The 17,061-nt window shown below is 34.8% G+C and overlaps 1 protein-coding gene across 9 annotated transcripts in view; it reads left to right on the forward strand.

Moving 5' to 3' along the window:
- Positions 1-10,528, forward strand: part of LOC124171808 (stress-activated protein kinase JNK) — a 273,438-nt gene extending 262,910 nt beyond the window's left edge. For 8 of the 9 annotated variants that reach the window (XM_046551144.1, XM_046551141.1, XM_046551145.1 and 5 more), the window contains 2 exons: positions 904-924; positions 6,354-10,528. In XM_046551144.1, the coding sequence (XP_046407100.1) occupies positions 904-924; positions 6,354-6,620 (288 nt within the window). In that variant the 3' untranslated portion in view covers positions 6,621-10,528. The remainder of the gene's footprint in view (positions 1-903; positions 925-6,353) is intronic. The other variant, XM_046551149.1, reaches the window with a different exon arrangement.
- Positions 10,529-17,061: the final 6,533 nt, after the last annotated feature.

Genomic DNA, 17,061 nt, shown 5'->3' on the forward strand with positions numbered 1-17,061 from the left:
ATATGTAACTGCCTATATCCCTCTCAAACTCTATCATTAAGTTACAAGAGAATTGCTTACGTTTTTAGGGTTACCTACATATAATTTTATTGTACAGCTTTCCATGGACAAAATATGATTGATAAAGTTCTATTTTATCGTATCATATTGTATCGTATAATTTCTGAAATTAGGGTTTTATCAGTGAAACTTCTGGCTTTAAAGATATTTATTTCTTTTACATAGATATTATTTTCTTGGGTTTTTGGGAAAAGTGTTTTTGTACATATTTCAATAATTGATCATTTATAATATTGAGGAGCTATTCAAAAAGCCATTATTTGAATTGATTATTTTGGTTTTAACATGTTGAAAAGTCATAGCTTTAATTAACCATGAAATTTTAATGGTTCTTTACCATTTTTATCCAATTTTAATTTCATAAAATACGTCTTATTTAATGACTGTGTTCTTTGCAAACTGTTATCATATTTGTTATTAAGGAGGTATGTGGGGTTTCAATTCAAATGAATATATATTTCAGGGTAAATACCTGTGAATAGTAATTATAGTTTGCGCACCACCAGTAATGAGTCATGCTATACCTCAAATGGCTTTCAGAATACTTTTGGTCACACCTAATGATATAGAATGGAATGCTCTCAATATTTCACAGACCCCAGAGTTTTAGGTTTGAATGAGCTCTTTTTTTGGGTTGCCAAATAGTTTAACATTGTTTTAATGATAACTTTACTCTGAAGCCATTTCAAGTGATTATTAAGAGCAGTAAATGAGGGATGCCTGTAATACAAATTATTTTACAAAGCTCTCTGATTTGAAGGAAAGGGCAAGGTGAGTCAGGAAGTAAAAAAAAAAAATTGATTTGACCTGCCATTGTAATGTTTATTCTAATTTTTTCCACAGTGCTTATTGGAAGGAGTCAAGGTATAAAAATTTATTTCTTATTGGATGTTTTAATATGATTTATTTTGTTAAATGAAGTGAGCTTTATAACATATGATCTTAAAATATGTATTAATTGATCATGGAATGACTATTTGTGAATTATTCATCTTTTGTAGCCCCAAATATGTAGCGATGATTATGTTTTGGTTACTTTTGCTCCTAATTTCAGAGCATTATTAGCTTGAGAAAAGAGAAAGTAGATTTGTGTGATAATATATGACTATTTTGAAGTCATCATGTATACGTTATCAGTTAATTGGTAGGACCTTCAATATTACCTGAAATGAACACTTTCCGCTCTTATAATGGAGTGGTATTCGATAAAAAGTTATGACTCCTACCAAAGAACTGTGGGCCTAAGTAAAGTGACCATATATTGAGAGGAAACAGAAAATTTATAATTTGATTGAATTTACTCCATGCTAACTTACGATTGATAATAGTGTATGGGTGTGTTACCTGCTGCTAAATACTGCGGAAATGTTTATTAGTAAAAATAATCCAGTAGCCTTGAATTTGGATGAAGTTTTAGCTAATTGGATGCTTCGTAATTGCCTCTGTAGTTTAAAAATCATGGATGAGTGTAATTTCTGTGAGCCTTTATTGATAAAAGAAAAATTAAAGTCTTTGACTTGAAATTGCATGGCCAAAATAGGCTGAATTCTTAAATCTCCTATCACAGTTAATAAATTTTTGATTGCTCTTTATGGTTAATATGATATTTCTATATTTCTAAATGTATGTTAAAACAGTTAAAAAAATATCTATCTCTTGTGATATCATGTGCTTACATTCATCTTTTTCATGTTTTGGGAGATAAAAGGCCTTCATCTGCAATTTCTGCCTGTTTAAATTTATTTTCATTTCTTTATATGGTCACTTTATATGAATGCCTTATGAAAGATTGAATAATCTAAACGTATTGATATCTTTCTGGAGATCTTGGTGAAAGAATTGATCAATTTCTTCCACTGCTTGGTCAAATATTTCATTCAGTTTCCTTGATCTTCCACTAAAGTATTCTTTAATTTCACAAATAAAATTTAGAATTGATATCCTCGAAAATCTTGTTTATTTTTGTGGGAAAACTTTCTATACTTCCTAAATATACATGCATATATGTGAGCATCATTAATGTCATCTCCGATCTTCAGGTCAGGTCAAGTTAGAATCCCATATTAGATCATAATTATATCTTAATAAAGCAACTTTATGATCAGTATATAGTCAATATTTTCTGCAATTTGGAATATATATTGAAGTTTTTAGTGAATGAATTCAAAGTAGCCTACAATGACGTTGAAAAATCGGTCCTATTTACCTTCGGTACAATGAAATTCCTTTTTGGAATGTTTTTTATGTGGAATCACTGTCTGACAGAGAGAAGGGTTTGGAAAGGGCCTGTGTGTACTCTCATTGTCTTTTTGTTGGTTAGATCTCTGATTGAGATGAATTGTAAAGCAGTTAGCCCTCTAAACTCACCCTGTGGATCATTGAATGCTGTGCATGAGCTAGCTGTGCAATCCCAATTTGAGAAGTTGATCCTCTAGCAAATATTGTTCTGTTTTGCTATGGGATTAGTTCCCCAAAATTAATGAGCATCAATAAGTGTCTTTGCCGTGCTGTGTAGTTCTTCAGTGAGAATAAAATACTGTATATATCACTCTTAAAAATTTAGTCTTCCATGATGGACAGTTTTGCTGATAATGAAATAATTTTTATATGATCTCACTGTATTTAGATATTGTTATTCTGATACTAAATATTGATGTTAGAATGTGCGTATGCTGGAGTTCTCTATGCCTCTTGTGTGGTATTGTTAGGAAAGCTTTGAGGACCTTCTGAAATATATCACTATCATGCATATATAAATGTATTGGAACAAGATTTTGTATTTCAATGAGTTTCAGCTTAAGCTGCTAGCAGTAATGTTTGTGAATATTGTTGATGGAAATGGTGAGGATATATCTTGAATATGTAATTAATTTGTATTGTGATATTTTTTTCTCAACTTTGAATAGACCTAATTTATTGATGCTGGTTATGCATCACAGATTAGCAGCAGGTTATGCAAGAATGCATCACAGATTAACTGCAGCATAAAACATCTGTCAACAAAGTAAGAATTTTTATGTAGTGTGCAGTGTTATGTTTTAGTATTGGGATTTTTAGCTCATTCACAGTGCCTTATTAAATGGTGCCGGATGGAGGGAATTATAGCTGTGTAGTGTACTGCTCTAGAAAATGAGATTAAGGATATTGGATAGGTAACAGAGACTATGGATGTAGCTCCAGCTTTATGTAATTTTTTTAAACTCTGCTTTTTTGTCAAGTCTCCTTGGGACTCTAGCTATAGCCTGGAGCTATTTGCAGATGAACTACGCATGATTAATGCCCTCTATGTTGCTGTGTATCCTAAAAAGGATGGCTAATCTTGTGAAAATATTACGTGTATCAGATGCATAGATGCTTTTTCGATTGCTTTCCTGTTAGGATCTTGTTGTTGTTGGTAGTTAATTGATCCAGAGACTTAATTGAATTCCGATTGATAATGCAACTGTTAATTCGTATAGTTTTCATTTGTGCAATAATATTTTCTCTTTACAAATTCATAAATTTATTAAATCATCTAGTAGACTTCAAACAATATTGATGTATTCTGTGCATTTTTATTAAAAATTTATGTACCTCATTGCTGCATTATTGGTGCAGTGGTAGTGACCATTATTGGTTATTATAACCGTATGCATTTATAAATAGTTTATAAATGCATAAATTTAGATTTAGTTCTTCACTTGGAAATTAGTTAAGAATTTGTATTCCTTAGTGTTGATGCATGTTGCCAAGCGTAGCGAGAGGATGATAAGTGTTTTGAGAACTTCCTTTGGATCTGAATTCTTTATTCTTCATTGTACAAAAATAGGATAGTCTACAAACTTTTGAGTATAGCTGTGTTAACCTTATGGGGATTTTGCCAGGCATACCCTTACAGCTTTACTTACAATTTATAGAATTTTCCTATCAAATTGTTTGTTATCTTATGTATTTGTTGTACATTTTAAGGTTAGACATCCTACTTAAATTTGCTGAGGATATTTATTGTGTACCAGTGATTTTATCATTAATGGTTATGAATTTTCTGAAACCTGTTCTTTGATTGCAATTTTATTGTATCGAATGAATTTAGAGTAAAATCTCAATTTTTGCATTTTTCAAGGGGCCCTCAAAATAAAGGCTTATAAGTGGGATGCAAAACGTGCGAGAAAAGGCACAAAGAGTCAAAATTGAGGGAACCCAAAAAAAAGTGCAGAAACTGGGGAATAAACAAAATCTGGGAATACAAAAGTGGGGTTCTACTGTATTTTTGTTCAAGTCGTGGAACCTTCTGGCATATCATCTTACCTGTTCCTCACGTCATACACAAAACTCCAGGTTTTTTTTTGTTTCTTTAGTTCTTTGGTCAGGAGCGCTTCATATTTAATTTCCCTGTGTGGTACGTGAAAAATATTTGCCTAATTGCCATTCAGCGTTATATTCAAAGTACTTAAGATGTCAATGATTTAATGGTTCTTACTATACATGGATTTTGTGTTATTTTATGGTTATTATTTTTTGATTTGTTATTATTTTATATTTAAATAGCTAATGTCATATGAAACTCGACCTAAAAATTATTTAATAGGAAAATATTATGATACTTAAACGTAGGTGTTTCAGTTGATTTTTAAACTGTATTTTGTTGAAGGTTAAGAAGGGCCTCTGTTGAATGCTTGGCCTTTGAATCTTTCTATCATATATTTTACTCCCTGGGTTAGCATTTTTCAGTTTCCAAGTCTCTGATATTTCACCTAATGTAAGACTTAGGTTGTACTAAGTTATTCATTTGTATCTTGATCCTTATACATAGGGAGTAAATTTTCAACAGTCTTCTGTCATAACTTGTCACTAAAATCCATAGTACACTGTCTTGGTTCTAGAAGGTTGTAATTCATCAGCCAAAATGTAGCTGAGCCAAGTACCTATTACCCACAGTGTGCAGTTGAAATGTTTGGGTGGCTCATAAAAATATTTTAATGAAAATCTAGGAAATAAAGTATCATCATTATTGCACTAATAGCCTTGAATAGTAGCCCCAAGAACTATGTATAAAAAATTGTGAGTGATTGAGCAATGCGTTTTTTTTTTTTTTTTTTTAATCGAGTGCTTAGGTTTGGGGGGTTGAGTTGTCTAGCTGGGGGCATCCGTGGTCTAGCCAATTAATTGATTAAGAGCTTAGAGTTTAATCTTTCTTATTCTTGTAACGAGTCTTTGGTCACTCTTAATCAATTTAGATCAAGAATTATTCATGTGACTTAGTCAAACTGTGTCGAGATGATAGTGGTCACAATGTGTCTAAGGGATTATTTTCTATTGTATTACTTATTTGTCTACATACTTGCAATTATAATTTTCTTTGGATGTATTTTAAGGAAGAAATTGACCTGATTGCGATAAATTCTTTAACATATGGCTTTATGTTAGTGTAAAGTTTGTTGCAATTCTTCTTCTTGTCCCTCGCCAGGGAGATGGAGAAGATGTCTTTTTTTAGTTCTAAGAAATCTAATTTAATTTTTTTTATATTTAGGGATAAGTATGATAAATTTTATATGATTTTTATGTTATTTTTACCCAAGGACAGTTTTTATAACAGATTGGATAATGGTTATGGGGATGTAGTGAGATATCCTTTATTGGCACTGTTCCCTGGAAAAAGATGTATTTTTGCACTTAATCAATATCATTGTGAAACCGTTTCATTTGCAATGAACACAATGCATACATTCTCTTTCCTGCACACATGGTAAAATTCTTTTCTTACTTGTAGTCCTGTTATATAAATATATTTCCATACATGGTGATTTTTCTCTTACTCTGTTTCTAAAATTATGTTCATCTAGTAAGGTGCAAATTGCATATTTTTTTTACATTTCACTATTTTACTATGGATTCTGAGATGCATATTGTGCCTTATGATGCTTATTTTCCAATGTTTTAAATCCCATCTTGGGCACTCTTTTCGTGCATGATTGAAGACAATCTCTTAATTAAATACATACCCATTTTTCCATTGAACTACATTGAGCTACAGAATAATAATTCATGAACATTGTTATGCATTTGGTAGAGATAGGGATCTATATGTGACATAAAAATTGCAGCTTAACAAACCCTCACTCCACTTCAAAATTAGTCAGTGTCAATATATTTTTTTACGTATGTACTTGTGTCAGATTCCATATAAAACACTTGAGGACAATCAAACTCCCTTTGTTGCACCTGGTACTCACTGTTGATGTATGATTGATTTAGTGATTGTGTTCTCCATTGACTTGGTTAATCACATTGGCCGACCCTTTAATTTTCTTCAGCCTGCTCCGGGCCCTTACGACCACTCAGTGGACGAGCGGGAGCATACAGTGGAACAGTGGAAGGAGCTTATTTATCAGGAAGTGATGGAGTACGAGGTGACTCACAACACACTCGGCCCTCCCGTGTCCGGCCAGCAGGGGCAAGGGGGTCAGCAGCAAGTGACCCCCACCAGTGGCACTCCAGGTCCAGGGGGAGCCCAAACCAACGAAGGCATGGAAGGTGTGGCGACAGTGGAGCAGAGGAGCGGGGGCCCGACGAGGCGGTAGAAGTGGCCCCGCCCCTTCCCACGGGATGGGGGCGGGCGGCACGGATGGAGAGCTCTCTCCAGGCCGTTCCAGACCCAGCAGGGCCCGCAGCCCACCCGGCCGGCCCGCCTCTTCCCTAGTCACCGATCGGAATGGCCGGGCGGGATTCATGGTACTTCTTGTGGATTCTTGTGTGTCATTTGGTCGCTAAATTTTTAGTGGTTTTATTTTTGTTATGCTGGCACCATTTCATCACATGGTGAATGGAGTTGTTGTGATTTATATTGAGAGAACTTAAATGATGCTGAGACCATTTAAAGGAATCTTTTTTCACATGCAGACTTTTGTGGTGATACTTGAGCTGTGGTTCATTCTACTTTCCACTGTGAATCTCTTTTGATGTACTGGTTGCAACAATTCATTTCTGTGAATAGGGAAGAACCAATCATGATCCTTGGAGTTCTTTAAAAAAAATGGAAATTGTTGCAAAGGAATTGGGCTCTGTCCATCAAGGGAAGTTATTTTAATCTAACATTTCCAAAAATGACTCATTTGATGCTTGCACCAGTTTTGTTGTATCACAAAAATATTCAAGAATTCTTACTAAATTTCCTCTGTTTGAAGTGTTATTAGGTTTTATTTCACGTACATGTTTTATCTGTGATCTAACAAAGGATTACCAAGGTGGCTTTCTTTGGTTGCCCAAGGGTGTTGGTTGGGTTGGGTTGTAGTCATCCATCCCTCACGTAAGTGGAAGAAGAAAATTGCACCGCCTTGAAACACTCATGGCATATGGTGGCATAATATATGAAGAAATATTTCATGAGCATTAAAATGAATGTAGCACTTTGCTGCAACATAGAGTACATAAAAGAGGAAAGTATCATGCACTTGCTGATATCCTTGTAAATATAGTAATTTTCTGTCCTTTTTGTGAATAAGTATATAAACATACATATATCCCTGTGTAACCAAAAAGTGCTGTAGAAATGAGTCTTGTGACAATTTAAGTATGGAGAGGAGTGAATGAAACGTATTTTGCTTGGAAAACATTAACTAGTAAAAAAAATTAAGGTTATGGTGTTTTATCATAACATTTTGTTTATCAGGAAAGGCCATTTGACCAAAGCAAAAACAAGGAATTTAAAGCTCAGAACTCAAGGGTGCAATAAATAGGGAAACGAGGTGCTGGAATGTGTTTCTTTATGACCATAACAATTATTTTTTTCCAAGTCTTGAAGATGGTAATTCCCTTTTTTACTTCAGAAAATGCTTTTATTTTCAAAAGAAAGTAGCGATAGTTACCAATGATCACAAGCATACTCTTTCACAACCATATGTACATTAAAATGGACCCATCATATGATTCATTGTTTCTCCTGTGCATTCTGCTGCACTTTTATGTAAAATTGACACCAGAATGAAAGAGAAAGATAACATTCAGATTGAAATTACATTTTTTATCATATTGTGAATTCTTTATTCGTAGCTAGGTTTCTAGAGCAAACAGATACTTTTTAGACTTTTGATGTAAATAAGGCAATAAGACATACTTGTTTTGAGAAAAGCTGGCTATTTAGCTGAACCAATCATGTACAAACCTTAAAAAATTGCAGTGATTATTGAATATATTTGAAAATTGGTCACTTCTTGTCCATCCTACTGACTTATCCATTACTGTCACCATATCTTTCATTGTAGAGAAACATTCGCAAATAAGTTTTAAGACTGATGGGAAACAACCGAAATTGGGCCATCTATACCTAAATAAAAACTGCAAACTATTGAAACCATGTCTGTCATGCTGAAGCATGTTCTCCCAATGAGCAATTCCTGTCGAAGTATATAGTCATAGGGGTTGTTGGAATATTCTATTCATTTTCTCCAATTGTTAATACTCAAGAACAATATGAGTTTCTATTTCCAGCTGTTCTAAGTTTTTCAATTCCACATAAAATGCCTGTTTGAATGTGGAATGTTAATATATGTATGAATGCAACTGTGCAAAATGGGAGTGTATGTCATTCTGTGATTTCATGTATGCCTGTCTGTTGAAATGGTTTACGTGAAATGTGTGAGCATGGTTAACAGTGAGCAATTTTGTCCAAGGCATTATTTATTATCCTGCATTTACATATTGGAGAATGGTGCATTGTATAATGATGCTTATGAAGACTGTATGTTATTTTTAAATCATGAAAACCCATGTTATGCTCTAGCCTGTCAATGGAAAAGACCAGTGCAGGTCAGCGCAGTCAGTGTCTCTCTTGCCCAGTCAGTATTTGTTACCTTCTCTAAATAAAAGCTCAAGAGTGATGTGACAGTCTAGGAAAATACTTTGTTTTGTCTGGATGAAGTTTTTTAGTTATTTTTAAATTTTTGTCCTTTAGAAGTATTTATGAAAACAGTGTAAATTGGCTGTGAACAAAGCCTTATTAATTTTTCTTATTTGAATTTTTATTAAATTTTTTTCATCACTTTCAAGTCACAATTTCCAGATCATTCAAATGATGGAAATCACCATTTCCAGTCTTGTCAGAAATCGTTGTATTCCTAGGTTCTTTAAATTTCATTACAGCTTTTCATTGCAGAAAGTGCAGTGTATTTAGTCTTCCAATGGAGGATATTTTGGCCATGAACTCACTGAACAGTGCATTGAAACTAGAATACGTAACAATAATCTGAAATTATCTTAAAGTGAGTTGTAAGCATTCAAGTCTTGATCTTGTTTAGTACAAGTAATATTTTTCAAGCTGTTGTTGATGAAAGTTTTATCAAGCTAGCCAACTCAATATGCTTTAAGAGATTATGTTTTGGTAAGCTGTTGGGATAACTTGGAAAGACATCAATAGATTGATTCTAATACGCTTTCTCATATCGATGATTGAATGTCTGCTAGTGAGACTATTTAATGTTCAATCATAGGTTCCCAATGAACTCCCACTTTCCTTCTTGGCTCCAGTATATCTGAAGACATGCATTAGTGTGCCTTTGAAATAATGAAAAACACTTTATTTGCAATGCCCGTGGTTCTTCATCTCAGATACTCCAGGAATGGCACCAAGTACAAGAGATAGAAAAGTTCATGAATGTAGTGAGACAATGCAATTCATGAACTCAAAACACGCTGCATAAGGTCAGACTTTAATATCAGTGGTACTCTGTGGGTGTATCATTTCTGCGCTACTGGTTATCTAATGCTTAGTCAAAGTATAATTCTCTGTCCTTTAGTACCATGTGTATTGTGCATTAATTCAAACTAGTTACGCCCAGACTCATAGCACCACCTTTTACGCTTCATTTTATCCAACAACCCAGGAGTTTATTTGTGTTAAGTCTTGTGAAAGAAGCTCTGGAGAATTTGAGCTGATGTCATTGACCAGCTGATTTGTTTGTTACACAAGGTCCAAGGATTTACCATGGTTGTTGGTATTGTGTCCGTGCAGTGTAAAGTGTATTATTTTGGTAATTACCATTATTATAACATCCTGGTGTATTATAGTTTTAAATTGATTTGTTCATGGCTCATAGTGAGTCGTAATAAATTGTTAACTTAACAAAAACTATTTACTACGTTTTTCCCAGGGTTTTTATATATTCTAGTGACAAAAGAATTGTCTCTCATTAATATTCCATCCATTTAGTGCATTGCTGAGCCAAATCATTTACATTAAAATCTCATGAAAAAAATGTTACTGGTATTATGTTTGATTCAGGGTATGTGGACTTCAGAAAAAGTGCCTGATTATGGTGAGGGCTAAAATTAGTCTTTATTCTATCCAAGGCTTAATGTCTTGTAGGAGTACATACATTGTTTTTTTCTTAAACCTTGATTAAGTCGCGTTCAGTCACAATGATTTTGGCATAACAGCCCAAATGCAGGGTATCCTTGTGTCTCTGGCTTTATTAAAAAATGGATTGCACTTGAATGCTTTTTTCTTGCAGAATTAATTAGACCCTAATTGTTTTAAATATATTTTATGCTTGCTATTTCTCTCATGTATTCTATTTTGGAAACTTATCTTCAAGAATGGAGCAGAGGTACAGAATTAATCAAAAACAAAAAGATATTCATTCATTTTTGGCTCTTGTTGACAAAATGTTTCAACCTGCTCCTATTTTATTTTATGAACCTTTATATAGAGCCATTTGGTAGCTGTATGCAATGTAAATCTTCTGATTTGAGTATCCTCGGAAGGCAATGTTTGTATTTTTCATATGAAATGCTCTAGCGTTTTACCACAAAAAAATCATTGAGTGCCTGTAAAGGGCATCATACTTTATTTATAGAGCCTCTGTGAAAATGAAAGTATCAAAATATTTTACTGTAAACGAGAAAAACTCTTCAATAATTCAACTATCATTATTTCAATGGAGGTTGCCTTTGGTGTATGTGTGTCAGTACCTCTGTTATTGTTAGTGTTAGAAGCATATTTAAATTGGATTTTTTAAATGGGCTATCTGTTAAAGGTTTTCTTCTGTCATCCATTTTTCACAATTTTCTTGTGAAAGTATTTTTCTTTGAGCTTTATTTTAGCCTCTCCAATTTGAAGTAAAAGTCTTATCTTACATGTGATATACCTACCTGTCCACCACCTGAGAGGTTTTGTGGTGGTGGTGATCTAGTTTTTTTTTATTTACAAAATAGTTTAATGATTGCTGTTCATTTTAATGCTGCAGAGTTTGGTTCTACTATAGGGTTTTAACAAAATTGATGATCAAAATTGACAGAAATGCATTTTTGATCTTTGTCTTCATAAGTTAATTCTTTTCTTCGTGTGTCCTAGCATCTCTGGCAGCTTTGTAACGATAGAATGGTTCATTTGAGGAGAATATGGCTGACAAGGAATAATAGGGGAGGCTAAGAAAGGGAGAGTCAGGAATTGTCTGATGGACTGGCTAGGTTAGTGCTACATATATAATCCTGTGAATGGTCAATCAAAAAAATGATAATGAAGGCACTGCCATATACTTAGAACTGCCATAAAGAACTCAAATTAATGGTTTAACTATAAGAAAAATCTTTTTTATTTATCAAACATAAAAAATTCTACCTAACCATGGGCATTGACAGAAACCCTTGAAAGTGAGGTAGAATAATTTATAATTGAGATAATGATAAAAATGCCTTTCATGTGCCTTTTGATGATGACAACACAGTAATTATTTTGGACAACTTGACAGCAAACTGTTGGAGGATGCATTGATGGTTTTATTTTTTATATGTATATTTTTAACACATTACCTATTTAAGTTTAATCAAAGGTTTTATTGCTAACTTGAGTACAGAATTAAATATGAGCATTTGATGCACAAGCACTCACAATTAACTCGGAACTGCTTCTACAACTAACTTGAGGATACACTGAAGTACTACTTGCCAAACAAATGAGAGCTGAAGTGACATCTCTGAAAGTTCACCACAGCTCCACAGTGTCATTAATGTGAATTGCACTGACACTTAACAGATTAATTCTTGAAATAAGTATGGAATAGTTATGCAGTATTTTTTACCGACGACTTGGTTGTCTTCAATTTGTTGGTTTCAAAGCCACTGTATGAAGTCCCTGGACGATTAATTTCATTTTACAGTGTCTCAATACTTGCGGGAAAAGATTGATTCACAGTCTTCAGAAGATGCATGGTTTCACTTGGATTCCAGTAAAAAATGAAGATATTGGGAATGATCCTGGATTTCAATGATGAACCTAATGCATATGAAGCCTTGTTGCTAATTATTATGGCTGGTAGGTGGGCTTTATGGGCTCAAAAGTGTACAGCAGTGTAGTAATGTCAGTAGACATTAATTCTTTTCCATTGTATGTAGGTAGAGAACAAAGGAAAGGACAAAGTATATGAGTTAACTGGCAATAGAACTGTATTAGTTTCCAGGGTGTTGGGTATTGCGACTAGTGCAAGCAGTTTTCGTATCTGTTTTTCTACATTGTAATTAAAAATATGTATATATTTTGAAGCATAGGTATTTTTGGATATAAATTTTGGTGGAGGTTTTGCAAGCTTCAATGTCCAAGGCTCTGGGCTACTGTAGGAAATAACCCACTCATTCAGTGTTTCAACCTGAAGGCTGGTTGGGATAGGTGAGGGTAGAGCTCATTCTAGATTAAGCCTCAAGCGTATGAACGATATGCATTTGTGGGAGGGGGAGGCAGTTCCTTTCCTTAGGTCACCTCTCACTCACAGGATTTCTGTTTGGGGCTGTCGAAAGGCTTCACTAGCATTTGAACCTGGTCTCCCTCAGTCTAATGGCAAGGGTTCTAACCACTAGGTAAACTCCTGGAGGAAAATATAGATGAATGAAAAATTATTTATAAATGAGCAAAATTTTGCTTTTTATTGAATTTTTTAACATTCCAACGTTAAAAAATTTGTAAATACACTGCTGTGTAGCTTTTAGTGTCATTGGTTTCTTGTGGGAGACCAAACTGCAAGAGGTACTCTTTAAGTGCCCGTCAATGGAGTACATATGTTGTCCAGTTATAGTAAGCTTAGGGTATGATTCAAGCAAATTTCTGCAGATTTTTTTAGGTAGTCACAAAGTACCAGGAACATACACAGACCAATCTCACTACCCAGTAGCAGTGCCTAGTTGAAGGACCAAAGTACTCAGATACAGATTCAAACTGATTGACCTGAGAATCTACCACTTTCACTGGAAAACTTATGGCTCCTATCTAACCACCAGGATTAGGTTGATATGGTGTCTAGAAAATTGGCTTCACATCCCAGTTCAAATTCCATTGGTTTTAGAGAATATTCCGATGTGATCCCTGCTTAAGTGTTGTGTGGAGGACATTTGAAGTGCAACATTCCATCCATCAGATGGGATGTTGAGCTGTGTTCCCCTCAGCACTCTTTGATAAGAGCAGGCTAATGCTGATGCAGGGTTTCACTTCAGACTTCCTTACCTACCCATCCTACTTGGTGCAAATGACCTTATCTGTTGGTCGCCTCCTCCAAATACCATACCATGCCATCTTACAATCCCACATTCACACTCTTGACTTTAGCAAAAACTCTCTGTGACAAGAAGCTTGTGTATTTTAATATCAGCTAGTAAAAAAGAAATTTTGTTTATGGTTGTACTACAAGTAAGAACAGTGGAAGAACTCTGGCAATCATGTTGTCCTTTTTAGCAAGCTAATGCTAGTTTCCTATCCAAACACTCATATTTCTTTAGTGCTCTACTTAGTTTACATTCTGTACAAACTAATTAAGGCCTATGGCGCTATTGGAATTGAGTTACAATGGGAATCTTGAGCAACTATTAAAATAATAAATAAGGTGAGCTTCTAATGGGCTTATCTAATACCGTCCAAAATCAGGAAAATACAAATGCTAATTTAAAGAAAATTTATTCCCCAGGGCCGTACTCTTTGGTGGGCAAAGTGGGGGGTGAGAAGATAAAAGGCTGACAAGAGGGGTAATACACGGAAACAAGCAAAAACACTATGAGATTAATCAAATGCTTAGCTCACTCACGCACCTAGTGGGTTTGCTTCAAGGAACAAATGTCTCCGCGTAGGACACACGCATTCACTCACACAGGTTTGTGAAGCTCTCGCTTACGACAGTGACCGTCTAACAAAATTTCACTTCTTCACAAACCTGTGTGAGTGCGTGCGTGTGTCCTACGGGGACATTTGTTCCTTGGAGCAGATCTGCTAGGTGCGTGAGTGAGCTGCGCATTTGATTAATCTCATAGTGTTTTCGCTTGTTTCAGTGTTTTACCCCACTTGTCAGCCTTTTAACTTCTCACCCCCCACTTTGCCCACCAAAGAGTATGGCCGTGGGGAATTAATTTTCTTGCAACTGTTCAACAGCCGTAGTTCGCTCATTCACTTATACAAATGCTAAGGAAAGGCAGAAAAAAAGAGGATAATGGCAATGCCATAGAATAGTTTTTTTGGCATATTGTAAATCCTGATTAATTTGGATCAGTACCTTGCAAGAATTGGTGGTATCAGGGCATTTTTGAGGAGAAAAAGGTGGCTGAACCCTTGTGCCAGATTTGCTTATCCTCTGCAATGGCCTTCCCCTGGACAAGAAAACTGCTATCAGCTAAGGAAGGCCACTCAGCACTGAGAAAAAAGCCATAATTATAATTTAAGTGATCAATTACATTGGATATTGCAGTGATATAACTATGCTCAACAATACAAGGTAAGAATGGTATGATGGTCGTGAGTCAATAGCATCATCTTTTTGCTGTGAGTATGATGGTTATTACATACCTACCATAAATGACTAGACAATTATAGTCAGTAGAACTAGGAGATGAATGGTCTGGGCATGTTTGTGTGGTTACCGAATGTTTTGTGTATATAGTAAGATGAAAAAGATAGAAAGTAGTTGACTATGTAGGGAATAAGAATGTATAATATGTTTGAGATAATTAAACAAGTTATATTTTGTGAAAATATTTCTGATATGTAGCTGTTCATCAAGATCATGAGAGCAAACCTACCCATGAACCCATGAGAATTTTTGGAGAAGCAGGTCTTAGGGAAATTGATTCTATGAGTCAAAATATTTCATCATGATAATGTCAGATATACCTTTCCACCCGAGAATTTTTTCGTAAATTTTAACAAACGTATGTTTTCTGATTAATAGACCCTATTTTTAGTCATCTGGTAAAAGAAATATTTCAGGCCAACAGTTATTGCAGAAAGGTACCCGCACAATCGTGCAGGTTAGGTTGTAAGTATGTAATCAAGAAAATACCCACCCTCACATTTGTGTGGGTTTGAGAGCAAGTACAACAGAAAAGTATACTCCAAAAACTTTTGTTTTAACAGGATATATTCCCATAGAAAACATTCATAATGGCTATTATCAACAAAAAATATTCTTTTTCCTTGGAGAAACCGTTGATACTAAAAATACACTTATGACTCAAGGTATTAATATTTTTAAATATTTCTCAATATCCACCAATAAAAATTAATTTAAGGAGGATTTGTATGGAAATCTTTGAAACAACTTTTCTATTTTAAAATGCATTGATATGCATTACACTTCTCGCATCTTGTTTTTGTCCAGCTATTACATCAATTGTACCTGCACATTCTTGGTGATTGGATGTCATCAATCATAGGGAAATGGTTATAAACATCTAAACGTTTGTCTACACACAGTATGACACTGGGTAGATTGTAATATTTACATTTTTTACTTTAGGAACTTCATCCACCATAATTTCTTCATGAATTCCATCCACCCTAACTCTATTTGGAGTAGCAATGAGAGAGCTTCAGCGAGTTCAATCCTGAACTTCAGGAAGTCCTTTGTTTTCCTTCAAGGATTCCTATATTTTCTCTATATGCTTCTTTCTACTGGAACCAACTTTTTTACGATTCCTAAATCCAGAAAGGGTAGAATCATTTTGAGGACCCACTTTTTTTGTTTTAGATCAAATTCTGTGGTTCTTCATCGTTTGGTCACATAGATCCACTCCCCCCATTGATTTATTATATCTTCGGACAATAGCTGGGCAAGGCACATCCACATACATTTTCTCTTTTTAAGACCACTGCTGTACATTCTGCTGTGGTTCGACGCCACTACAGGTCGATGCTAAAAGCACCTTGTTATTGTCTTTCCATTGAACGACGACAATGTTATCATCACAGTGCACATATTGCAGTGACTCACCCCGATTCATTTTTTTCCTCCGGGCTTGATCTGTCCCGTGACTCGATTTGCCATTGTGGTACCTGTCCCTTCTATCCCTATATTGTTTAATTTTTACAATAGTGGGAGAGTGGTAAACAGGCAATCAAAATAAACAAAATTCCCCTTGGGGATAGTTTGAATCTGATGCAAAACCACGGATGGGGGGGAGGCAAGGAGTTAATAATCACCAAAAATGATATCATAGTTAGTGTACGACCCCATACAAAAAATTTTTAAATTAATTCGGCATTGCTGTGTGCCATACAGTTTCTCTCAGGAATTTTCCCTAACACGTTCATCTTATCATGGATGATAATGTATTGTGATCCTAGGTCATAATTATGCCCTAACCCGCACAATCGTGCGGGTACATTTTTTTTCGAAAATAAATATTCAATGATATATCATAGTAGACACTCGTGTGAACAACAATAGCAATTGACATTCAAACAATTAAAAAAATTAACCATTAAAAAAATAAAACAACTGAAAGCATAAAAAGGTCCAACTTTTCTAAGATCAACAAAGGAGCAGGAAAAGGCTCTCAAAATAAGTCATCAGCATCAGTGGTGCAGCCAGGGGAGGGTTTTGGGGGATGAAACCCCCCCCCAGAGCTCTGAGAAATGTTTAAGTTTTATCCATTTTACTTAATTGCATTAATATTACTTATAGAATAGTGTAAGGATTTACAAAATATCCCTCATAAAGGCGTAAAACTCACTATTTATCCTAAAAATATTTCTTGGGAGGGCTCCCGCAAATCCCG

This window comes from Ischnura elegans, chromosome X, assembly GCF_921293095.1.
Source record: "Ischnura elegans chromosome X, ioIscEleg1.1, whole genome shotgun sequence".
In the NCBI taxonomy this organism is placed as follows: Eukaryota; Metazoa; Arthropoda; class Insecta; order Odonata; family Coenagrionidae; genus Ischnura; species Ischnura elegans.